We start from the raw sequence: 25,351 nt of genomic DNA, 5'->3' as shown, positions 1-25,351 counted from the left end.
GGAGACTTTCCACGCGAAAATGAGGTAGCGGTCTCGTGGGGCCTCCTTCCAATTAAAAAAACTGAATAATAATAAGATTTTTTTTTTTAAAAAACACCCCTCACCCTTATATCAAAATTATGTAACGTTATTAAACTAGTTTTAAATCTGAGATTATGATTATGGAAGCGAAGTGTTTTGCCTACATCAGTTTAGTTTTTTGGCGGTATTAAATTATAATTGGTGAGATTGGAATTACGCATTGTATTTCGAAAGCAGCTATTTCCAAAAAAATGTATTACAAAAGCGTATAACAAAACAATCGGACTCGTGATAAACAGCACTGTTGACGTCCCGCCCAACCCCCACCGGGCGCCGGGACAGACCTGTGTTTTGCCTGGCTGGGCACTGCCTGCGCTTTCGCCACACCCACAATCTCCTCCGCTCAATAACAGACTGACATCATTGGTCTGCGTATTACACTGCTATTTTCAATCTACCTTAAGTATTGTAAAAGCATCGCAGTTGTCTTGTGACTTACAGTCAGCCTGTGCCTATTAGAACTGTTACCCATAAATTGCAGCAAGTGAATTTTTCAGCTGCATACTCTCAGAAACCAACTACTGCCTTGATCATTATAATCACTGGTGTAGTGCAGGGTATACGCAGGTATATGGACGGTGTATACCCACTTCTTTTTCAGTCGGCATTGCGTAGCCTATACCCACTTCTAAATCCCCTCTCATGTGCATCATTTAGTAGCTCATGTGAATAAAAAACACCCAGTAAAGACAGTGATCCCTCGAATAGCTGTCCAATTTTCATGTGTGGATGGACTAAGGAATCGTCACTCAAAATTCATAATTATTTAGTTGTCTCTTCCTATAGTCTGTGGGCCAGTATAAATTGCAAAATTTGCTGGGACGCTTAAAAAATATTGGGGGCATAAATTAAGAGTATACCCACTTCTCTAGGCACCACTACATCACTGATTATAATCAAAGACTATCATTGTACATGTATTAGTTTTTTCTTCATAATGTATTCATAAAGGTTTGTTATATATTAGCCTATTGTTATTTTATATTTATTTATAATAAATTACCTTATTTTAATACAATTTTATTGAATATGTCTTTGTCTTGTTATTACTTGCTTTGTTTATAATGCTTTGGTAATATTGTATTTGTATGTAAACCCTGCCGATAAAACACGTTAAATTGAAAATCACACACACACACACTTGAGTATGTGGTCTACGGGGAAACAAGGACCATCAATGTATATTACTTTTTTTCTTCATATATTCATAAAGGTCCGTTTTATATTAGCTATTGTTATTTTATATTTAATATAAATACACACACATATTTCCATTTAACACCTGGCCTAATTTAACTGAGAACCCTGTACAAAGCTTTTTTTCCCTCTTCATCTGAGAGATGATGACACAACTTTGTAACATCTTAAACCATCTTTGCTTGCTGGAAAGACGTTAAAGGATAGGACTGAGGAGGACGAAGTTAACTCTCAACCCGTGAGATAAACCACCAGCACACGTGCTCTCCAAGTGAATTATAACCTGACAGATCATAATCCATATATCATTGGTTGTGGTTGCTCTAAAATTTGTTCTCATGCAGCTATAATGAGAGCAGTGGATATGAGCATTATGGAAGGAACACATTTCTGGACAGGACACTACTAAAATTTAGTTTGGGTATAAGCCTAAACTGTATAAACTTGTCCCTCAAATCTGATGGTTAATTGGAATGTTCAACAAAGATGATGATCCAGGAACATGTTGCACTTGGTGAAGTCACGTTCACTTATAAAATGATTTATACAAGGTAGAAATGCATGCAATAACCTGATAGTGTGATATTGGACATCTTTGGTTATAACCGTGACGCTGGAGAAAAGCATCTTAAATGCTGAATGTCACAGTGCCAAGCAAGCAATGATTGGATTTTATACAGATATTAATTTGTTCTGTGCAGTGCATTGATTTGAAGATGCAATTCTCCCTCTCTCTTTAATATGACAGACCTAAAAGTAAAGGTCAGTCCTTTGTGTATATCTCATTAGCAGTATGCAAAGCAGTCATTTGTTGTGAATATTAAAAAAATTGCTTCAAAATGAAAAAAAAAAAAAAAATCATGTTTGCCCCTTTTTCTTGCTCAGTATGGCTTAATGTGCCAATAATTCTGTCATTGATGTTTGCCATGAATTTATGTCCCCAGCAATTGTCTCATATGTTTGTAGTTTTTCAACGCTTCAATGCCAGCTTTATACAAAGATTGGATACAAACAGACAAATAAAAATGTTTGCTGTATCCTTGGCAACAGCACTGGCGCTGGCTGTAAATGAGGCAATCAAATTAATGCTGGAACATAAAGCAGGGAGAAAGAGTAAAAACTGGAACACTCAGAGCCAGACACGATTATCCATTTTATACCAAATGTAGCATGCATGGAGTGAAGCATTACACTTTTGGATGAGATTCTCCGTAACTGGTCTATCAAAACACATATTGACAGTTTAATTAGAATTGGAAGCAAAGCATTTTGGCTGTCTTGCACAGTTGTCCCTAATTACTAAGACCTTTGTGATTCAGTTGGGGAACTGTTTTGGCCAACAAAGAGTGAGCAGGAGGAATGTTTTGGGGAAAATATTCTGTAAAAAGAATTTCATTTAGAACAAAATTATTTACATTTACATTCATGCATTTGGCGGATGCTTTTATCCAAAGCGACTTACAAGAGAGGAACAAAAGCAATTCATTAAGGAGGCAACAATATTCATAACATACAACGGCAAGTTTATTTGATGACAATATTAGGAAGCAAGCCAGAGATGAGGGGAAGAATTACAGAAAAGGAAAGTGTGTGTGTGTGTGTTGGATTAAAGGGGGTGGTTAAGTGCTTGTGGAAGAGGTGTGTCTTCAGCTGCTTCTTGAAAGATGTGATGGTCTCAGCAGTTCGGATGGAGGTTGGCAGCTCATTTCAGAGGAACAGAGAGTGTGAAACTTTTGGAGAGTTACTTTTTGCCTCATTGTGAAGGAACGACAAGGCATCACTCACTCAGTGACTTGCTGGTGGGCGGGAGTGTACATTTGTAGGAGTGTATTGTGGTTGGGAGGTGCTTTTCCAGTGGAAGTTCTGAAAGCCAGTGTCAAAACTTTACATTTGATTCTGGATGCATGGGAGCTAGTGGAGTGAGATCAGGGGTGACATATTTTTAGTTGATTGAAGACCAGACATGCTGTCGCATTCTGGATCATCTGTAGATGCTCAGGCCCTGTTTACACCTGGTGTTTAGATGCATTTTGATCGATCGGATCACAAGTGGATGACGCTAAATACAGGTGTAAACGGGGTCTAAAACGTTTTGAGTTTGTCCACTTTCTACCATGTCCAGAGGTAATCGAAAACGCATTTGACCGGATTGCTTTCTTAGTGTAAACGCTCATGTGGTCGTATGTGTTCGAACAGCCACAAAAGACCATCTACTCTCCGCCTACTGACCTAATGCGTAAATTTTATGGGAAGAGCGCTAGAGCCACCGTGTCGTTTTATTTTGATTAATATGTGCGAGGGAGAGAGAGCAAGACAGCGTTTGGAGACGGTGTCTTGTTTACACTTTCGCCTGGCTCCGAAGAGAGAGAGAGTGCGTGCGTGCTACCGGGTCTCTCTCTCTCTGCTCGTTCTTTCAGTTAAACATGCGCCCTGTCAGGTGTAATGAAGCGTGTGGGTTACTACATCCAACAACCGAACATTTTAACTTACCCTCTCGTAACTTCTGCATCTTTTAGCTTGGACTACAAAATTGCAGCGAGAAATAAAAATGGCGGATTGCTGGAAGTCAATGTCCTTATTTGGCAGTTCCGCTGCAAATACTGTGACGTAATAGTTCACAAAACGTCATAGATAACAGAAAAATCGGAACAGGTTGAAAAATAAGGCCAAAACAGAATATAAAGATATCAACGAAGCACCTGAAGAGAATAATTTCAACTTTTCTGTACTTCTAAACACTCCAAATATACAACAAAATGCATTTAAGGGCTAAAGAAGTGGATTTAGCATGATATGTCCCCTTTAATTTACTTACTTTTCATGTTTTATATAACAATACAAATGATATGTATGTTACATGCAGTAATATAACTCTGTTAACCCTGCAATAAAAATATATTTCTTGCATTGATCTGGCAGGCAGCCAAGGTATGAAGGAAGTGTGGAATGTGTGCGGATGGAGGTTAGTTGTGGGTAAGTGAGACACTGAGAACTGGTTGCCACCTTATTAGTGGAATAGCTGGCAAAGTCACCAGCATCCAGTCAGGGAAGAAATGGGAGGAGGAGGTGGTTGGGGACAGGATAGAGGGAAGATTGTTGTGAATAGTTTCCAGGTGTATGAGGTGTTGCTGATTTTGTTTTGGTAGTAAAAGACGGTAGTAAAAGACCTTAGCAAAAGAAACACTAAAGGAGAAAGAAGATAGGAGAAAATAATAGTTGTTCAGGTTAGCTATGAAAAATTCAGATGAGAAGCACGATCATTTGAAGTGTTGTAATCGAAGCACGTCTGTGTCAGGCCCATGTGGCATTATGCTTTATTGCATAAACCCCAGATTTAATGCATCACCAAGCTGTGAAACTGCTCAATCCATCTAAATGTGACTTCAGTTTTGATCATGGAAAGGTCATCGGTCTTAGCTGCAATGTCTGAGTCTGGCATTACAATAGCTACTAGATGAATGGTTTCCAGAGCTGTGTGTTCCCAAGATTACAGTGTTGTGAAACTTTAGCATATGCACCATTAACCTAAAATATTATTTCTGAGTAATGAATGGAGGAGATGGCACACTTAAAAAGCAGTACATTCATAACTCGCAGCGCTCCAGAAATACCCTGTAGATACAGATTGCAGTCCCAGCATGTCTCTATATATAAAAACAAAAGTCTGTAATTGCTGCAGCTGGGAGGCTTTTAGTGCTAGGCCAACAACAACAACAACTTATACTGGGATTTGATTTCCTCCAGAGGGTCAGATTGGACTCAAAACCACATTTCAGCACATTAGAACCAATTTTGTCAGTTCTTCGAATAATGTTTTGACCTAAGAATTCAATTTAGGTTTAAGATAATAATGATGACTTTAGGGATGGTGAGTTGGAAAAAAGCTCCACCCAAATATAGAATGATCACACAGAGGTAACACACACTTATTAGTCACAGATATGAACTCCAACAGGGACACCCAGTGGCACAAACGGGCATCATGCCTATTTAACCACTCCATCTCTCTCTGACTCATAAATTGAAACTACCATGTCCAAGAATATGTATTCTAACTGATAATAATAATATAATCCAAAATGTAAAAAAAAATAGAAGAAATTAATACTTTTATTCCACAAGGATGCATTAAATTGATCAAAGTGATTTCTATTTCAAGTAAATGTTTTTTTTGATAAATCAAAGAATACCAAAAAAATGTACCATGGTTTCCACAAAATATTAAAATAAGCACTACAACTGTTTTCAACAGATTATTAACTATTAACAATTGAGTTCCAAACCAGCATTTTAGACTGTTTTTTGAAGGATCATGTGACTGGAGTATTGATGCTGAAAATTCAGCTTTGCCATCACAGGAATAAATTACATTGTAAAATATATTAGAAAACAATATTTTAAACTGTAATAATATTTCACAATATTGCTGTTTTGCGTGGATCTTATGCATCCTTGGTGAGCATAAGACACTTCTTTCAAAAACATTAAAGAATATTTCTGTATATTATGTACTGTACCAAGTGATATTTAATTGATTTAGAAACTATATTGTCAAATGTTCTGAAGTTTTACAATTGCATTTTTTTGTAGCTGACCGAAATGCACATATTCACTGAAATATTTCCATTTGCCATTATAGTCATATGACTTGACGAATCAGGGAAGGATACGCAATGATCCAAAACACCCAATCAGCGAGCGAATGTGGGCGGCCACGCCTTCGTTTTCAAAAGTCTCTGGCTTAATCTGAAATCGCCCCCTAAACCCTCAATCACTATTCCTACGTTAATCCACTAATACAGTTCACTTGAAGGAGTGAATGAAAACGAGTAAGCGAATTTGGACAGCCGTTGAGCGTACATCGGCAGTCCACCTGATATTACAGTGCAATGTGGGATTGAATGAGTGCACCCGGTAACATCCACTATGGTTTCGGACACCACTACAAATGGCTGTCCCCTCAAATAATGCCCTGTTTGAAGGTATGGGGTGATTTCGGATTCAGCCACCGGTTTGGTCCATTTACACTGAAACGCAACCGCGGAATTTTCAAACTAAAACGGGGTCTGCAGCGTTTCCAAAAGTCTCAGTTTTCGAGGGCCTAAAACTCCGGAGTAGTGTGAACGCCAGGCGTAGCCATAGCAAGAGTTATGCGTTTTAAAACAAAAACATAATAGTGTAAACACGGCCTTAGAATTCTCAGATACCACTTGATTTTAAAGGGGACATATCATGCTAAATCCACTTTTTTAGCCCTTAAATGCATTTTGCTGTATATTTGGAGTGTTTAGAAGTACAGAAAAGTTGAAATTATTCTCTTCAGGTGCTTCGTTGATATCTTTATATTCTGTTTTGGTCATATTTTTCTACCTGTTCCGATTTTTCTGTTATCTATGACGTTTTTTTAACTATTACGTCACAGTATTTGCAGCGGAACTGCCAAATAAGGACATCGACTACCGGCTCAACACTTCGAGCAATCCGCCATTTTTATTTCTCGCGGCAATTTTGTAGTCCAAGCTAAAAGATGCAGAAGTTACGAGAGGGTAAGTTAAAATGTTCGGTTGTTGGATGTAGTAACCCACGCGCTTCATTACACCGTCTAATGTTGATGAATGAGCAGCGAGAGAGAGACCCGGTCGCGCGCGCACTCTCTCTCTTCGGAGCCAGGCGAAATAAAAGTGTAAACAAGACACCGTCTCCAAACTAGACGCTGTCTTGCTCTCTCTCCCTCGCACATATTAATCAAAATAAATCGACATGGTGGTAAAAGGTCGGAAGACCAAAGTTTCATGAGTAAATACAGTAACACACCATTAGGATACATCCATATGAAGACGTTGTTCTGCAGGTTCGTCGTCTTCATTTTCATCTCGCTCCGGCTCCGACTCTGGCTCGAACATGTAAGGCTGGCTGGACAAGTCTTCCGTTGTTGACATTTTGTTAATAACGTGTGAATAAAAAGTTTCTGTGCCGCTAGATAATCGTATCTCTGCTATACAAAAATGGCCGAACGGGGTGGAGTTGAACCTCTGCATCCTGGAGAGGGGGCGGGGTATGAAGTGTCTCAATTGTATTTAAAGAGACCGCACCAAAACGAGTTGCTCTCAGACTCGCATCAGAAAAGGGGTAGAAAAGGGGCCTGTGGAGCTATAATAATGAGGAATTCAGACCCAAGCATTGCAGTTCCGCTTTATATAGACTACAACTGTATGATTTATATGTAAAAAGGAACGATTTAAAAGCATGATATGTCTCCTTTAATATTTTATTCACCAATGAAATGTAATTAATACATTTTTAAGTGTGACTTAAGGGATGTTTTGGGGCCACAGTAAATGTACTAAATCAATTGACATGTCCATGTTTTGAAATGTATAGTATGTTGTGATGATGAGATAGGCCGTTCTAAAGACCTTTCAACCCTTCTGAACACTTGTCCATGGTGCTATAATAATCCAACACATGAGAGAAAATACTATCTGGAACATTCTTGGGAAAGGGCAGGGAGATTTCTCAGAGGGCTAAATAGACACATGAACAATGAAAATGAAACAAACACATTGCCAGCAACAGGTGTAAATGTCCACCGTTAAGGATCTGCTCAACACTCTGTAAAACACACAAGGGTGTGTGACTGGTCTGATTGTCAAATAAAAGATTGGGGATTTCTAAGTTTGATGTAATCTAGAATATAATGTAGATGTAGTACTTTCCCCCAAAAAGAACTAGTCAGCCTCAGCAGAGTATACAGAGATGAAGTTGAGTCAAAGATAGCATCATTTTGAGAAATGGGCTCTTTGCATAAAAAAAAAAGGGGGGAAAAAAAACCACTATGAAAAGATTTGACTCCATTCCATTTGTGACAAAGTGTGAAAAGTGTTAAATGGATTTCAGAATTTAAAAGAGACCATCAAAAAGTCCAATTATCATCTCTATGTGCATTCACATGGACAAACTGCACAGAGATAAAAGTGTGTGTCTTGCACTTACAGCAGTTCTGGGTTCTTCTCATCAGTTTACCCTTGGGACAAAATGATCTATCTGTTATCTTTCAGATATGTAGAGAATTTTAGTCAGCAAAGAAACCCTGCTGTCTCTCAGAGGTTAAAATAAAACTATGTTTGACATGTGTGATCCTTTGCTGAAATGCTTTCCGCCTAATATTTCTTAGTTTCATCTTAATCTTCAGCATAATGTGTGTTTGACGCATAAAAAAGTTGTACATAAGAGAAGCCTCAAACTAGAGTTTGTTCAATTGTCACTGTGGTTGGTTATATTTAATGCATTGTTATATTTGCTAGGGTGTTCTGAAGAGTTGTTGCATTGCTTTTATTATCCGTCAGGTGAAATTCGTATGTCTGACAGAAAAGGAATGCTGCATGATTTCATATTCATGTACTGTATGTCACACAAATGGTGAAGGACGAGTTACACAGTGAAGTTTAATAATAATGGAAACATACTAAACAGTGTGTGAAGTGAACACAGATGCATCTGGTTGCCATCTGATATGTGTCGTGCAATTCAAGTGCAAGTACGCATTGCATTCTAACCTGATCTTGAGGGGAAACGTAACTGTTACAAGGTGGTGATTTTGTTTGAATTCGTATGATGTGAATTCTTACAAAGACTTTTTTTAATAAAAAAAAAAGAAGCATACATTTTTTGAAGTACCCCTTACCCCAACCCTAAATATACCCTTACTGGGGTGTAAGCAGATCCTATGAAAACATACAAATAAGATCGTACAAATTCATACAAATGAGCCACCAATTCGCCAAAACATAAAATAGTTACAAATTGCCATAATGTGTTGGATTTGGCGCAAAGGACTGTTCGCACTAAGAATGATTAGTATAGCGTCCGCACCATCAGATGATAATATTCCATTTGTTATAAGCGATTTTTGAAAGTGATTCCAACGTTTGTCTGTGCCGTTATCGTTAAAGTGGTGGTGTGGACTACCCTATCTCATAGAATTAGAATGATTATCAAAACTTTATAGTTATAGTATAGTTATCGTTAAGTCCCATTCACACAAAAAAATAAAACTATAACAATAACTAGCGTCCACACCAACAGATCTTACTCAGAGCAGCGCCATGACAGATATGAAAGTGAGGCTGTGATATACTTACTGTGTTTTCAATGCCATCAGCTGTAAAAAGCTTTATAAAGCCAATTTTCCACAGCTCATATTGTCTGTGGTTTTTTGTCTACTGAAATTTCTCAGAAAGATATTTTTACAGTGTTTCGTTAGCAGAACAATCCAAAAACACATTAAATAACAATGAAGATTACAATGAATAAATTAAGAGATGTTTGTCTATCCCTCACAGCCTTGTTTTTATTCCCGTTAAAAATCAAAGATGGCGCTGCTGTGAATAAGGTCTAACACTCTGTTTATAAGCGTGCGCTGCAGTTTTGTCGTCTGTCACTTTAAATGTTCAAGCTCTTTAAAGTCAGGTGGATTCTGAATGGCTCTCAAAATTTTTGTCATTCATCAGCTGGAAAAAAAATTTCTGAAAGTGATTCCAAAGATATTGTTCCTCTGTGTCGTTATCGTTATAATTGGTGTTGTGGACTTCCCTATTCTCATAGAATTAGAATGACTATTAAAAACTTTAGTTAGAGTTGTCATTAGTTATCATCCTTGGTGTGAACGGGCATTAAATCTTACAGTCAGTTTTCTCTTTCAGGTCAACTACTGTCATGGCGGAGCTACAACTGTCTGGCTGAGCAAGTTAGATACAAATATTTTACGTAAAAATATCTGCAGTGCGTTCTTAAAACGTGCGCTCTACACTGAATTACACATTTGTAAGCATTATTTGAGGGTAAGAAACCATATATGATACCAGCATGTCAGAAATTATTGCTAATGTGTTATTTAAATGTAAGATTTTTGTATTCCAATTAAAAATGCACTTGTGTAACCAGTCCTACTCAACCCGCTCTGAGCGGGATTCAAACCGTGTTCTCTGGCGCGGGAGACGGCCGCTCTAACAAGGACTCTAAAGACCGCAGCCTCTAGCATCAGTTGCTAGAGAGCATCTTGAGATCAGGGGAGTGAGGTTTACACGCACAGATCTCACTGGCCTATTACACTCACTTCCCTAAACCTCACTCCCATCCGGGTCAACGGCACCAAATGTAACTGCTCCTACTCAACCCGCTCTGAATGGGTTTTGAACCATGGTCTTCGGCATGGGAGTCGGGTGCTCTAACAAGGAGGCTAAAGACTGCAGCCTCTAGCATCAGTCGCTAGAGCGCCTTCTGAGATCAGGGGAGGGATAGGTATCTTTCTTGCATAGCTCTTACTGGCCTACGAAGTTACACTCACCCCCCTAAATCTCACTCCCATCCGGGTCAACGGCGCCAAATGTTACCGGTCCCACTGACCCACTCCGATCGGGATTCGAACCTTGGTCTCCGGCGTGGGAGGCGGGTGCTTTAACAAGGAGGCTAAAGAACACAGCCTCAGTTCCTAAGCGCCTCTTGAGATCAGGGGAGTGAGGTTTGCACGCACACCTCCTACTGGCCTACGACAGTTACACTTGCACGAAATAGCTGCCGAGTGTGATGGTCAGAACTGCATTGCCGTGAGAGGGACCCTGTTCAAATGAAAATGCAACAGGAACAGCTCCTCAGCGTGCACAGAATCATTGGGTTTTATGGTGTAAAAATGCTTTGTTTCTGCCCTCAGATTTAGGGGAAGAAATCACTAATGTCTATGAGTAATCGTATTAGTGATGCTTGATTTAGTAAACACCATAAATCATGCAAGCTCAATGACAGTGGTTTGACGAAAAGTGGCACATGGTTATTTCTGTTCAGTTCTTCACCTCCATGCTGGAAAGGGGCAAGGTCAGGGTGTCGGGCCGGCTAGGAAGGACTCATTCCACACATCATTTGGCAGGAAATTGCTGCCCTACACAGTTTCACACTGGCACACAGCCCACAAAGCCACAAATCTGCCAGAAGCATTATCGGGTATTTTAAAAACCCTTACAGGTCTCAAGAGGAGCAAGAGAAGGCTGACGGTTATTGACTCAACATGCTTTCTTGAAATTTCATTGCTCTACTTTGGATCTATCAATACAGGTATGTAGAGACCTTGGCCTTGCAAGAGATATAAACGGAAAGCTTTAAATATATTGATTGATTAGTAAGATAAAGCATGCTGGGTTTGAATGCTTCTCTGCCTTCTGATAAGTGCTCAGAGGATAGCAGAGCAAATGGAGGGAAAATGTTTCAGGAATACATTCACTGATGTGCCTTCTTTGATTCAAGATGTCTTGGAGTTAAAATCAACTGCTCTACAAAGCCATGTCAAGTGAGACATGAAATAATACAATAGAAAGCCAATAAGTTGCTGTCCGTTGACGTGAATGAAAAGCATATTTTATTTGTGAATTCCCAAGAATAAAGGTCTTTGTGTGCATTGATTTTGAAATCCATTTATCAAATGGAGACAACGATTTAGATGGTTTTAATCAACCAAAAACCTTTATCGATTAGATGTGAAAGAAAAGGCATATTCATTCTCAACAGGAACTTGTAAAACTATTTGTACGTCCCTCATTGCTGAGTGCTTTCAATCATCTCATTACTTAAAAATCATGTGACATTGGACAAAAGGATAGAGACTTGTTTCAGGAATAAAGATTTGGGCTATTTTCCAAACCCAGGGTCAGTGAATCAATAATGTATACTCTGCATTATGTTTGGCATCGTTCTGCATTTAGCAAAAGCATGGTGTGCTTAAGAAACAGTTGACATTGTCGAAACAGCATATGTGAGTGTGTACTTGTAATAATAATGCAATTCTCTTCATGCCCTGATGCTCTTAGTAATGGCAAGGCAATTTTGAAAGTGCATGGGGCTCTATCAACCGTCAACACCATTTCTGACCCCTTAATGACCCACTCCTCATAGCTGTATATTACAGCACTCAAGCTTTGTTTGAATAGGCTACCTCCAAATATGTTTCGGGAGCATTATCGAGCATTCTAATCATGCATGTTTGTGCACTTATCTTGTGATAGTGTTATTATTTTGAGCTGAGTTCTTTGGAAAATTAACAATTTTCTATTGTCCAATTTTGGTGAGCCTGTGTGAATTGCAGCCTCAGTTTCGTGTTCTCTGCTGACAGGAGTGTCACCGGTGTGTCTTCTGCTGCTGTAGCTCGTCTGATTCAAGGTTTGACGTGTTTATCCGTTCAGAGATGCTCTTCTGCAGACTTCGGTTGTACAAGTGTTTATTTGAGTTTCTGTTGCCTTTCTATCTGAACCAGTCTGGTCATTCACCTCTGACCTCTGGCATCAACAAGGCATTTTCTCCCACAGAACTGCCGCTCACTGGATATTTTCTCTCTTTCAGACCATTCTCTGTAAACCCTAGAGATGGTTGTGTGTGAAAATTTCAGTAGATCAGCAGTTTCTGAAATACTTAGACCTGTCCGTTCGACACAAACAACCCTAACATGTTTAAAGTCACTGAAATCACCTTTCTATATTCTAATGCTCAGTTTAAACTTTGAACAGCAGGTTCTTGTCCAAGGCTGTGTTCAAAATCACTATTCCCTCCTAGATTACTCCACTAATATAGTTCACTTGAGGGAGTGAATGAAAACGGACACTGAGTTGGCGCGAAGGGCTTGCTGTTTAATAATTATTTTAAACTTAGCAACTTGGCAGCTCCAGTAGTAAGATGAAAATATTTATCTTGAACTCTGTCATAGAAACCAGCATGTATAAACCTTAATTAAACAATTTAATAATCAATTAAAAAGTAATTTACACCTGAATGATATTACGCTGTAGCCACATTGGACCAGCGGTTTGGAAAATGGATGGATGGATGATTCAGCTGCGGGCGCCGTCTTCTGGTCAAATATGGGAATTCATTCAGCGTGCGACTCTCACAGTGCATTATGGGTATTATCTAGCTGTTGAGGTACATCGGTTGTACACTTGTTATTGCAGTGCTCCCGCTATGATTTCTGACACCACTACAAATGGCTGTCCCCTCAAATAGTGGCCTATTTAACTGTATAGGGGGCTATTTCAGACACAGCCCATGTCTAACGCATTGAGTTGCTGCCATGTGATTGGCTGATGAGATATTTGCTTTAATGAGCAGTTGAACAGGTGTACCTAATAAAGTGGCCAGTGAGTGCATATGCTGTATGAATGATGGCTTTTTTTGAAAAAAGTATTAAACTTAGCCTACTTTACAAACTTTATGTATACAAGTACGGTCTCTGAATATTCTTATATAATAATCTACATAACATTTCAATTTAAGTTAATGAATTTCATTAATATTTAATGGTGGATGCAATGTTTCTGATGACAATTTGATAAAAATGTTTATAGGCAATTCATTCAATAAGTAAATGTGTTATTTAAAACGTTTCGGTTACTAACGTAACCTCTGTTCTCTCTAGAAGAGGGAACGAGTATTGCGTAGTTACTACGCTACGGGAAAGCCTTTCTTTCTCGAGATACTGAAGCCAAAAATTATCCTTAATTTTTATAATCTTGTCAACGCAGTGCGGCAGCCTGCAGACCTAGGGCAGGCTTACTAGCGTGCCCATTGGCTGCCCTGCGGCAACTGCAGCAGCCTACCGCTGAGCCCTTGGCGTGACGTCACGACCAATGAGCGCGCTTGGCGCGCTTAATGCGTCACAGCCCGCGAAAAGGGGTGTGGCTTAGCGTATAAAAGCGGGGCTCGGAGGCTGCTTCTCTGGTTTCTGTCGCATGAAGCGAATGAGCTCGTGGCGCGAGCACGGCGGGCTACGCAATACTCGTTCCCTCTTCTAGAGAGAACAGAGGTTACGTTAGTAACCGAAACGTTCTCTTACGAGAGGTTCTCTCGTATTGCGTAGTTACTACGCTACGGGAACACCCTTGTCAACGCCGTGCGCGCCCAGCATCCACTGAATGAGTCCCAGGGAGAGCCCGGGGAACGTGATAGCAGAGAGCCGGGCGGCCCACAGAGGGCTAGCGCCGTACATAAGCACACACTAGGGGGTTAGGAGCGGCACGGCCGGTCCGAACTGACAATTCCCTGTATAGTGCAGCTCAACCAGTAGAGCTAAATCACACAACGTAGCCCGCGCACAGATAGTGGGCTGGCATACGCGAGACTTAGACTGATAACACTTTCGCCTGCAAGGCGGGAACATCCAGGTTGTAAAACCTAACAAATGTGGAGGGGGAGGCCCAGCCTGCCGCTGCACAAATGTCATGAATGGGAATCCCGCTGGACCACGCCCACGACGAGGCCATGCCTCTGGTGGAGTGAGCTTGAATGCCCAATGGGCACTGCAGGTCTTTAGACGCATAAGCAGCAGCAATAGCGTCCACTATCCATCTGGACAGGCTGTGTTTCGAGGCGGCGAGACCCTTGGTGCGCCCGCCAAACGAAACAAAGAGCTGTTCCACCACTCGTTTGACTGAAGACAGTGCTATCAGAAAAACGGTTTTGAGCGTGAGGTATTTCATATCCACAGTTTCCAAGGGTTCGAAGGGATGCGCTTTCAGGGCCTCCAAGACCAGTGAAAGATCCCACATAGGAACCGAGGGGGGTCGCGGGGGGTTCATCCTCCTGGCTCCTCTAAGGAAGCGGATGACGAACTCGTTCCTTCCTAATGCGCGGCCCAGCTCTGAACAGAGAGCGCTGAAATGGCCGTGACATAGACTTTGAGCGTGGAGGGGGACCTGCCCGCGTCCAGTAACTCTTGAAGGAAACACCGTACTCGCGATACCCCACATGTCTGTGGATCGAGCCCCTTAGCAGTGCACCATCTGTTAAACACTGACCATTTCGACATGTAGAGCCGCCTCGTAGAGGGGGCTCTAGATTGTATGATCGTGTTCATGACCCCGTCTGGCAGATCAGCGTGTAATCGTTGAGGCTCCACGCATGCAGAGACAGCGCTCTGGATGGGGATGCCATATCGAGCCGCGGGCTTGAGAGAGAAGGTCTCTCTTCACCGGTATCGGCCAGGGGGCTGAGTCTGCCAGCTGTATTAGATCCGGGAACCAAGCTTGGTTCTCCCAGTATGGGGCTAAGAGGAGCACTGTGTGGCGCGCTTCCCTGATTCTCTTGATGACCTGAGGCAGCAGAGAGACCGGGGGAAAAGCATACAGCGGGCCGCTGGGCCAGGTCTGGGCCAGCGCGTCCTCGTTCTTCGAGAAGAACTCTGGGCAATGAGCGTTGTCTTTTGACGCAAAAAGGTCGACTTTCGCTTTGCCGAAACGGCGCCACAGTGACTGGACTGTTTGGGGGTGTAGAGACCACTCCCCAGGGGGAACGTTGTCCCTGGACAGTCTGTCGGGGCCCTCGTTCAGGTGGCCAGGCACATGCGCGGCTCTCAGCGAGCGCAGAGTGCTGAGCCCACACGAGGAGGCGTTCCGCCAGGGTGCAGAGCGTCTTTGATCTGACACCGCCCTGGCGATTCACATAGGCCACTACCGATGTATTGTCCGTGCGGACTAGAACATGGTGACCGTGGAGGAATGGGAGGAAGTGTTTGAGCGCTTTCTCGACCGCGAGCATCTCTAGACAGTTTATGTGTAGGAGATTCTCCTGGTCTGACCAGCGGCCATAGACCGGTCTGCCTTCGAAGAGCGCTCCCCAACCTAGGTTGGAAGCGTCTGTCGAGACAACTTTCCGGTGTGAAATCACTCCCATAGACACTCCTGTGTGATACCATACGGCTGCCAGCCAGGGCTGCAGGGCTGAAATGCAGCTCTGATTCACTTTGACTCGCAAGCCGCCGGCCGCCCAGGCTCGGTGGGGCACGCGCGCTTTCAGCCAGCGTTGAAGCGGGCGCATGCGCAGTAAGCCCAGCTGGAGCGCTGCTGCAGCTGAGGCAATATGCCCCAGGATACGCTGGAATGTCCTCAGCGGAACCCGGCTGCCTATTTGGAGGGATGCGGCGAGGAGGCGGATGCGGCGCGCGCGCTGCTCCGACAGTCTGGCCGTCATAGCCACCGAGTCCAGTTCTATTCCAAGAAGGAAATTGACTGACGGGGCGATAGCGAGCTCTTGGTCCAGTGACCGAGAGACCCAGATCCTCCAGATGGCTGAGAAGCGCTGTTCTGTGAGACACAAGTTCCGTCTCTGACAGCGCTAGAATAAGCCAATCATCCAGATAATTCAGTATTCGCATTCCCTGTTTTCTCAGGGGAGCGAGAGCCGTGTCCATGCATTTCGTAATGTACGGGGTGCCAAAGACAGGCCGAAGGGCAGGATTGTGTACTGATATACTCAACCGTTGAAGGCGAATCTCAAGAATGGCCTGTGACGGGGAGTTATCTGGATCTGAAAATATGCGTCTTTTAGATCGAGAGAGATAAACCAGTCTCCTGGGCGAATCTGCGCGAGGATTTTTCTGGTTGTGATCATTTTGAACGGCCGTCTCATGAGGGCTTTGTTCAGATGTCTCAGATCTAAAATAGGTCTTAACGCTCCGTCCTTCTTGGGTACGAGGAAGTAGCGGCTGTAAAAGCTCGACTCGCTCAGAGAAGGATGAACCTGTTCTATAGCCCTTTTGCGCAGCAGCTTCGCTATTTCAGCTTGAAGCAGGTGCGCAGCTTCTGAACTCACTTTCGTCTCCGTCTGTGCTTGAAAGCGCGGAGGGCGACGAGCGAATTGAAGCGAATAGCCGTGTTTTATGGTACTCAGCACCCATTCTGACGCGCCCTGAATAGCTTCCCATGCTTCCGCATGCATAGCTAGGGGTCGAATGGTCTCTGGGTTCAGATCGCCGCGCTGCGCGGGATTGGGGAACCTGTATCAGAGAGGATGGAGCGGCGTGCGCGCCGCTGGTGCTCGAACACGGGGGCTGGTAAACAGTATTGGCCGGCTGTACAGCGTTCGGTAGCTCGGTCCCAGAGGATGGAGCGCGATTTGCTGACAAACACCCCTGGCGCGAAAGCGGCGTGGGGATTGTAATGTCTAAAAGTGAGTGCGCGTGCACGTGAGCGGGCGCAGAGTTTACACTTATGACACGGCCAGTGTTTGGGAGCTTAGAGGGTGTGCGACCCGAGGTAACTGAATGGCAGAGCGAGCAGCGGGTAGGTGTGAGCACAAAGTTGTGGGCACATTTACTACACTTAGTACTCGAGCGGCTTGTGTCCGCTTTATGAGAGAGCGCTCTATGCGCGTTACCATGGGGACCATGTTTGTGTGAAGCAGTGAGCACATGGGAGTGGGCACATTTTCTACACTTATGACACCTTCGGCCAGAGCCGGAATGTTTGTGAGCTTTAGAGGATCTGCAACCCGGGTAACTGTGTGATAGAGCGGGCAGCAGCTAGGTGTGAGCACAGAGTTGTGGGCACATTTACTACACTTAGTACTCAAGCGGCATGTGTCCGCTTTATGAGAGTGCGCTCTGTGAGCGTTACCGGGGAGACCGTGTTTTGTGTGTAGCAGTGAGCACATGGGAGTGGGCACATTTTCTACACTTGTAACACCATCGGCGTTATAGAGCAAATGCTTTGATGGCTCATATGTTTAGACGCTCATAAATACTCAAGCACCATCCTGTGAGATGCGGGTTCGCTTTCTGAATGTAAGAAAGCTGGCCGCGAGCTCGGAGAAGCCAGCAGAAAAAAATATTTTTCTGCCGCCAGAGCCGGATTTGAACACGGTTCTCCAGTGCAGAAGCGTAATATTCTGCCACTGAGCCACAGGGGCACACATGAGCTTCCAGTTGGTGCGAGCATATGACCGAGCGTCGTGTTTCGGCGTTTGTTTGCAGGCGCGCGTGTATTAAAACAGGCCCGTTTACTGCAGCATTAGTATTTCCAGCCGCCTGAACTTAGAGGGGACTGAGAAATATTTAACCCGTGAGACGCGGGTTTGCTTTCTGTATGTAAGAAAGCTGGCCGCGAGCTCGGAGAAGCAAGCAGAAAAAAAAAGTTTTTCTGCTGCCAGAGCCGGATTCGAACACGGATCTCTGGTGCGGAAGCCTAATGTTCTGCCACTGAGCCACAGGGGCACACATGAGCTTCCAGTCAGTGCGAGCATATGACCGAGCGTTTGTTTGCAGGCGCGCGTGTATTAAAACAGGCTCGTTTACTGCAGTATTAGTATTTCCAGCCGCCTGAGCTTAGAGGGGACTGAGAAATATGTATCCCGTGAGATGCGGGTTTGCTTTCTGTATGTAAGAAAGCTGGCCGCGAACTCGGAGAAGCAAGCAGAAAAAAGTTTTTCTGCTGCCAGAGCCGGATTCGAACACGGATCTCTGGTGCGGAAGCCTAATGTTCTGCCACTGAGCCACAGGGGCACACATGAGCTTCCAGTCAGTGCGAGCATATGACAGAGCGTTTGTTTGCAGGCGCGCGTGTATTAAACAGGCTCGTTTACTGCAGTATTAGTATTTCCAGCCGCCTGAACTTAGAGGGGACTGAGAAATATGCGAGGATTGGAGGAAGTCCGGCCTAAGCGGGACGAAATCACTCTCTCTTCCTCCTTTCGCCGGTGCTCGTGACGTCCGCTCTGATATCCCTTGAGAACGGCGCAGTTGCGCGGCTCGAACAAAGGGAGAGAGAGCGGGAAGATGTCATTATGTGCTGTGACATCGTTTGTTTGCAGGCGTGCGTGTATAACAACAGGCTCGTTTACTGCAATATAGATATTTCTAGTCGCCTGAGCTAGGAGGGGACTGAGAAATGTGTGAGAAACGGAGGTGGCCGGAGAGTGACGCGCGCGACCGAGACGCGGGGTAGCTTTCTTATAACGTAAAGGAAGCCAGCCCGTGACCGTCTACTTCTGACATCCCTTGTGAGCGGCGCCTTGCGCGGCTCGAACAGAGGGGGAGAGGGCGTGCGTCATCCGGGGGGGGGGTAGCTTCCTTGTAACGTAAAGGAAGCTATAGCCCGTGACCGTCCGTTCTGACATCCCTTGTGAGCGGCGCCGTTTGCGCGGCTTGACAGAGGGGAGTAACCAGCTGGTCTGCTTCACCCCCTGATGCGACGGCAGTGCGGGCAGAGGCCGGCCGCTGCGCGTCGGTGAAGGGCGGGGGAGAAGGAGAGAGCGAGGCTCGCGGGAGGGGCTCCGGCGAGCGCTCAGCTATAACCACCGGCTCGGAAGGCCTTTGAGAGCGGCGTTTTTTCTTACGCGGCCCGGAAGAGGCAGCCGGAGAAGGTGGAGGATCGTGAAACATGGCGAGTCGAGCCCGCAGGGTCGACATCGGCAAGTCCTCACACTGTTCGCAGCCGCCCGTGAAGGGCGCGGGCTGCGTGGTCGAAACCCAGGCAGAGAGCGCAGATCACGTGGCGGTCTCCGTCGCTGAGCGCGGCTCTGCACGAGCCACAGGATGAGCGAGGCATTTGCAACAACGCCTCGCGCTCTTTTAGATGCAAAGTGTGTCGCGGGGCGAACACACAAACACATACAACACAGAGCAGTAAAAGGATATATTCGCCGGATAGCGAAGCAGGCAGGGAAAGCTGAAGGCGGCGAAGGCGGCCGGCGTCCTCAGGCTGAGATCCTCGGCGTGCTGGTCGCTTGTTTCGACGGCGGCTTCCTCAGAGAGCAGCGATGCGTAGAGCTTCGCTGAAAAGACAGAAATCAGAGAAGCAGCCTCCGAGCCCCGCTTTTATACGCTAAGCCACACCCCTTTTCGCGGGCTGTGACGCATTAAGCGCGCCAAGCGCGCTCATTGGTCGTGACGTCACGCCAAGGGCTCAGCGGTAGGCTGCTGCAGTTGCCGCAGGGCAGCCAATGGGCACGCTAGTAAGCCTGCCCTAGGTCTGCAGGCTGCCGCACTGCGTTGACAAGATTATAAAAATTAAGGATAATTTTTGGCTTCAGTATCTCGAGAAAGAAAGGCTTTCCCGTAGCGTAGTAACTACGCAATACGAGAGAACCTCTCGTAAGAGAACCGCACTTACTGCAGTTTTATGAATTTCTTTGAATTTCAGTCCATACTCCAATATAAATCTGCATCCTGTCAATTCACTTCCATTCTTGAATTTAAAAGGCAGGATATGACATTCTAGATGCTCAGCCTCTGGGTAGGTTTCAGTTTTCTGAAAAAGTCAGTGTTGAAGGGAATCAGAAAAATATCTATATACAAAGCATTTTGTTTTCAAACTAGATTTTAATGGATGTAGACTAACTGAAACAAACCAAACACTTGATATTGCAAAGGCATTGCTCTTACCATAAGATCCTCAAGCTTCCTTAAGGCCATCAGATTTGTTCATAAACTGCACTTACAGAGTTATGGATCATCATTCTTTGCTGATTTATGTATCACTGAAGTGCTCTGTCAGTGAATAGTTAATATATTCTTTACATAGTAAAAGCTGTGTATTGTAAAATCAATACTTCTGGCTTCTGTACACAAAATATGTCAAACTACGGTCAGATAGTTTTATAAGAGAACTGAAATGGAAATTTTATAATCTCAAACCATTTTCAAGATGGATATTTTTTAGATTTGTAATATACAAACATAGGCTTTGTGACATAAGAGCATGTAGCAGGTGTTCAGTGTGACAGAATGTAAAATGTTGTGTAAAATGATCCAAGGATTTCTCTGTTTTTTAGGACTTTCCAGAACTCAAATCTTCCAGATCTCACTGACAGGCATCAGACAAGATGTTCTTTGTGAAGGGGGTCAAAACAACACAAGCCACTCAACAAAGGTGTACATCTGTTTACCACTTGCTCTACCTGCCTCTATAGGCTACAATTTATGTAATTTTGGTGATTATTATTCGTGTCATCATGTGTGGCCATTCAGCACCCAGGACTGGAACGTTAGATAAATTATAATCTATTTTACTGTTTGGACGTCTTTTCCCAGTGTAATTCATAAGAGATTGTGGGGATATGAGCTAAAGGATAAAAAAAGGACAGAAACAGCGCTGAAGGCCGGGGAGGACAGGGCCATTCTGCTGGGTTTGGGTATGGTGTTCAGCTCAGTCATGATGTACTTTGTGATCTGTATCACCATGGTGCGCGCGCATGCAGACAGGTAGTGTTACATAACGACTGCTTCAATAATATTTTGCCCTGAACTATACATATGTTACCCTGGATCACAAAACCAGTCACAGGGTTTATTTGTGGCAATAGCCAACAATACATTGTATGGGTCAAAATTTTCGATTTTTCTTTTATGCCAAAAATCATTAGGATATTAAGTAAACATCATGTTCCATGAAGATATTTTGTAAATTTCCTACTGTAAATATATAAAACATTTATTTTTGTGAGTGAATACAGCACAATCGAGAACATAAATGGACAGCTTTAAAGGCGATTTTCTCAATGTTTTTTTATTTTTTTTGCACCCTCAGATAAGATTCCAGATTGTCAAATAGTTGTATCTCGGCCAAATATTTTCCTATCCTAACAAACCATACATCAACGGAAAGCTTATTTATTCAGCTTTCAGATGGTGTATCTCAATTTTTTTTAAAAATTGACCCATATGACTGGTTTTGTGGTCCAGGGTCACATATTTCAATTATGTTTTTGGAACCTTTAAGTGTGACTTATAAGAGTTATCTTTCTTTTAAAAGTTTTATTTCTGTTGTAAAATGCAGTGTATTGACAGATGAGACCACCTGTGTTGTGCTTAACTCCACTCTTACGAAGGATATCAATTGTTCATACAACTGTGGCTCTGACTGCTGGAGAAGCTCTGAGTTCCCCTGTCTACAGGTCTACGTCAGCCTGAACGCCACCGGACGTATCGGGCTGCTCTTTTACAATGAGGAGATGCTGGACGTCAGTTCTGAGGTGAATCTTTCAACTGTGGTTTCTCCTAAACAGCAATGAGATTAATTTTAAATCGAATGGAGAATTTTCAAAGGTGAAAGAATTAATTCATTTTGCATGTTAGGTGTGCTGACATTGGATTGGCTGCATCCCAAATCACATACTCACTTGAGTAGGTACTTATGTTGAATAAATAATTTCTTTACAACCGCTAAAAAAGTACATTATATTTAGTATGAATGCGTGTAGTATGAATGTAATCTGGACGCACTACATGAACCATGTTATCATTATCATGTGACCTACCAGTGTCAGTTATGTCACTTCACTGTCATTCTCAAATCCTCTCCTGTGGCCTTATGGGATAGTACAGTGTCCATCGTATGCACACTTCAGAAGGTAATCCGGGGTCTTTTTGCCTACTCTTTTATGAGTACTGTGAATTCGGACATTTGTTACATACTGTTTTTCACCTTCTATATAGTAAGGAAGTATGCGATTTCAGATGCAGCCACTGATATTACAAAATGGTGGAAGTCAGCAAAATGGATTAGCAGAATGAAACTCCTAAGCTTTGAGCAACTTCTTATGCCCGGTACACATTGTATGATTTTGGGCTGTCCCAGCTGAAAGACGGCCAATCATGGCGATTTCTGTGGTCATGGCTCCTAAACATTGGTCCTGCGTCATACAGTTAGAGAGGTTCAAAGATGGCCGTTGTCACGGTCTTGCAACCAAAGATAGCCTGTGAAAATTTTCTGACAGTGTCTGACACTTTTACTGACTAGCAAATAAAAATGCAACATGAAATAGCGTATGATCAACGCAACATCTAAAACTTAAAACTACTGTACTTACCTCAAGCTCCATTTGCAAAATTGGCATGTCAAGTTGTCCTCTTTTCCCTAAACATGACCCAGTCCATTCTTTTTCACTTCCTCTTTTTTTTTCAGTATACATAAAAACCACAATTGCCAAAGTGCGATTCATCGCTCTATTGGTTTACCCCTAGCAGATGCTTTTTTTCTTCTATACTAACTTGCTTTGTAGCCTATGATTCAATAGGTGTCATCATTGTACAATCTACATAGCCTACATGTTGTACCCAGGTTTATTAGATCCATGTCGTACAGTGTGATTTGTAATGATCTTATAGGATTGCTGAATTGCAACAGCAGGTATTAGAAAGACAATTTTCATGATAGTAAAGTAGGACGTTTAGAAAAAAACAGAATGATATTAATTCTTGTAAAATTTGTTCTGACAAGGGTGGTTGTAAATGAACTAAAATTTAAAATGGACCTCTAATTTAAAATGAACCTCCCACACTATATACACTAGTGTTCAGAAGTTTTGGTTCAGCAAGATTTTTTAAATGTTTCTGAAAGAAATCTCTTATGCACATTCAGGCTGCATTTATTCAATCAAAAATACAGTAAAAACAGTAATATTGCTTTTACAATATTACCAACATGAAATTCATGCTGGTTTTGTCACGGACTTTCAGTTTGCTCTTAGTTTCATTCTCATGGACTCTTATGGTAGCCTACGTTTACACGATAATGATGCTTAAAACGGAGAAGTTTTTCTTTTTCCCATTCATTTGGATCCGAGAAAACGACTAAAAACGACGTATTCTGCATCCAGGCCATTAGATGGCGATGAAACACTATAGACTGAACACGTAATTCGCATGTTATCATCTTCAGAGATTCACATTTTTGTTGTTTACACAGAGACCGTTTTCAAAAACTTGCACTTTGAAACGCGTTTTCAAAACTTTAAGTTTTCAGGCACCCAAAACGCCATTGTCGTGTAACTGAACAGCCAAAACGCTTAAAAAGTTTTACGTTTTTAGTTGAAAATGGTGTCATGTGACCAGCCGTTAAGTTCCTGTTGTCCTTTGTTTAGTTTCCCGCCACTTATTAGTTACTATGGAGATTCATTAATCATCACAGGCGTTTGTCATTAGTTCCCATTTGCTTTGTATTTAAGTTGCAGTCTTTTCGGTGTTCATTTGTCTGTTCATGTTTATTCACCTGCATTATTTGGATTTATCTTCTGAGTGTGCGATTAAATACTTTAAGCCTGATCGTCCTCTTCATCGTCTGTTACCCACCTTGACAGGCTTATGCTGGATTTTTCAGCAGGAAGTGTCTTACTGACCAGAAACATTTGAATGGTATTAAAATATATCCAAAATTGCACATTTAAAGTAAATAATTTTCTTTATATACAAAACTGAAAAATAACATTAATAAATAACTCGTGGCTTTGTTTTCACTGTTTAAAGTAGATTTTTATTTTTATTTTTCCACAGTGTTTTTATGTGCCAAAATGCCAGAAGGACCACAGCGTCCTGCGTGTTATGGTCCAGAATATTTCAGAACATCTGAAGACGCACCAGCAGGTAACATGTTACCACGACTCCAGCGAGCATCAGGCCAGTATCCTTCTGAACCGTCCGCATGGCAGCAGTGCAGTTTTCCACTCTCTCTTCTGGCCCTCCTGCATGTGTTCTGGAGGAACCCTCATCATACTCATGGTCAAGCTCACTCAATACCTTTCCATACTGTGTGAACAAATTGGCAAAGCGCCAAAGTGAAAGGGGCACAGTCATTGACAGACTTATTAAGTGCATGGATGAGCTTTAATTTCTCTTTCAAATAGTTTTTGGTCTCCTGCTGTTGACTGGAAATTGATATTTTAGTCTTCCAAGGCTAAGCTATATTGTAACCACAAATCATATATCTGAAGCGCAATTCCGGATGGAGCTAGTGTTGTTCAGATAAGGACTTTTTAATAGTGCAATATAATTATGCAATATAATATAAACATAACCTTTCTGACACTGTTTCTAATCTTATGTTATAAAATATCATAATTTTTGTTGTTGTTAATAGATACATTTAAAGTTTAAATTGGATAAACTACCAATAATAATGAATAAAAAAAATAAAATAAAAAAAATAAAAATAAATGCTGATTAATTATAATTTATCAACAAATTTCATATGTAAAAAGGCTGTTTTGGTTTCGTTCTCACTCTGTGTGCTCTGTTCCTGTCTGTCTGTGTTCATAGTTAGTTGTGTTGGATGTTAATTATCCCACACCTGTTTCTGTTCAGTTGGTTACCCTCTCAGTGTATTTAAGCCTTGAGTTTTTTCTGTTCAGTCTCATTTTAGTGATGGGAAGTCCAGCTCTATTTTTAAAGATTCGGCTCTTACGGCTCCCAAATGGAGCTTTCTTTTTTTAGCCCAATTTAGCAATTGTGAATGATTTGTGTGTTGGTAAGCAATTTTATTATAAATAT

At 42.6% G+C, this 25,351-nt stretch overlaps 1 protein-coding gene across 2 annotated transcripts; it reads left to right on the top strand.

Moving 5' to 3' along the window:
• Positions 1-6,807: 6,807 nt before the first annotated feature.
• On the top strand, positions 6,808-24,815 carry kcnmb2a (potassium large conductance calcium-activated channel, subfamily M, beta member 2a; the record flags this gene model as incomplete). 2 transcript variants are annotated; one of them, XM_079877088.1, is made up of 4 exons in its annotated part: positions 20,911-20,957; positions 21,119-21,289; positions 21,864-22,059; positions 24,359-24,815. In XM_079877088.1, the coding sequence occupies 4 exons, from the start codon at positions 20,911-20,913 to the stop codon at positions 24,641-24,643; spliced, it is 699 nt and encodes a 232-aa protein (XP_079733214.1). In that variant the 3' UTR covers positions 24,644-24,815. The 2 variants fall into 2 exon arrangements, 1 of the variants encoding a protein (XP_079733214.1); XR_013821846.1 differs by lacking the exons at positions 20,911-20,957; positions 21,119-21,289; positions 21,864-22,059 and adding exons at positions 6,808-6,824; positions 24,126-24,220 and having other exon boundaries at positions 24,359-24,425.
• Positions 24,816-25,351: the final 536 nt, after the last annotated feature.

The sequence above is a fragment of the Squalius cephalus genome (genome assembly GCF_949319135.1).
Source record: "Squalius cephalus genome assembly, chromosome: 7".
Classification (NCBI taxonomy): Eukaryota; Metazoa; Chordata; class Actinopteri; order Cypriniformes; family Leuciscidae; genus Squalius; species Squalius cephalus.
The sequence above is the reverse complement of the archived record's forward strand: the minus strand, read 5'-3'. Positions and strand labels throughout refer to the sequence as shown.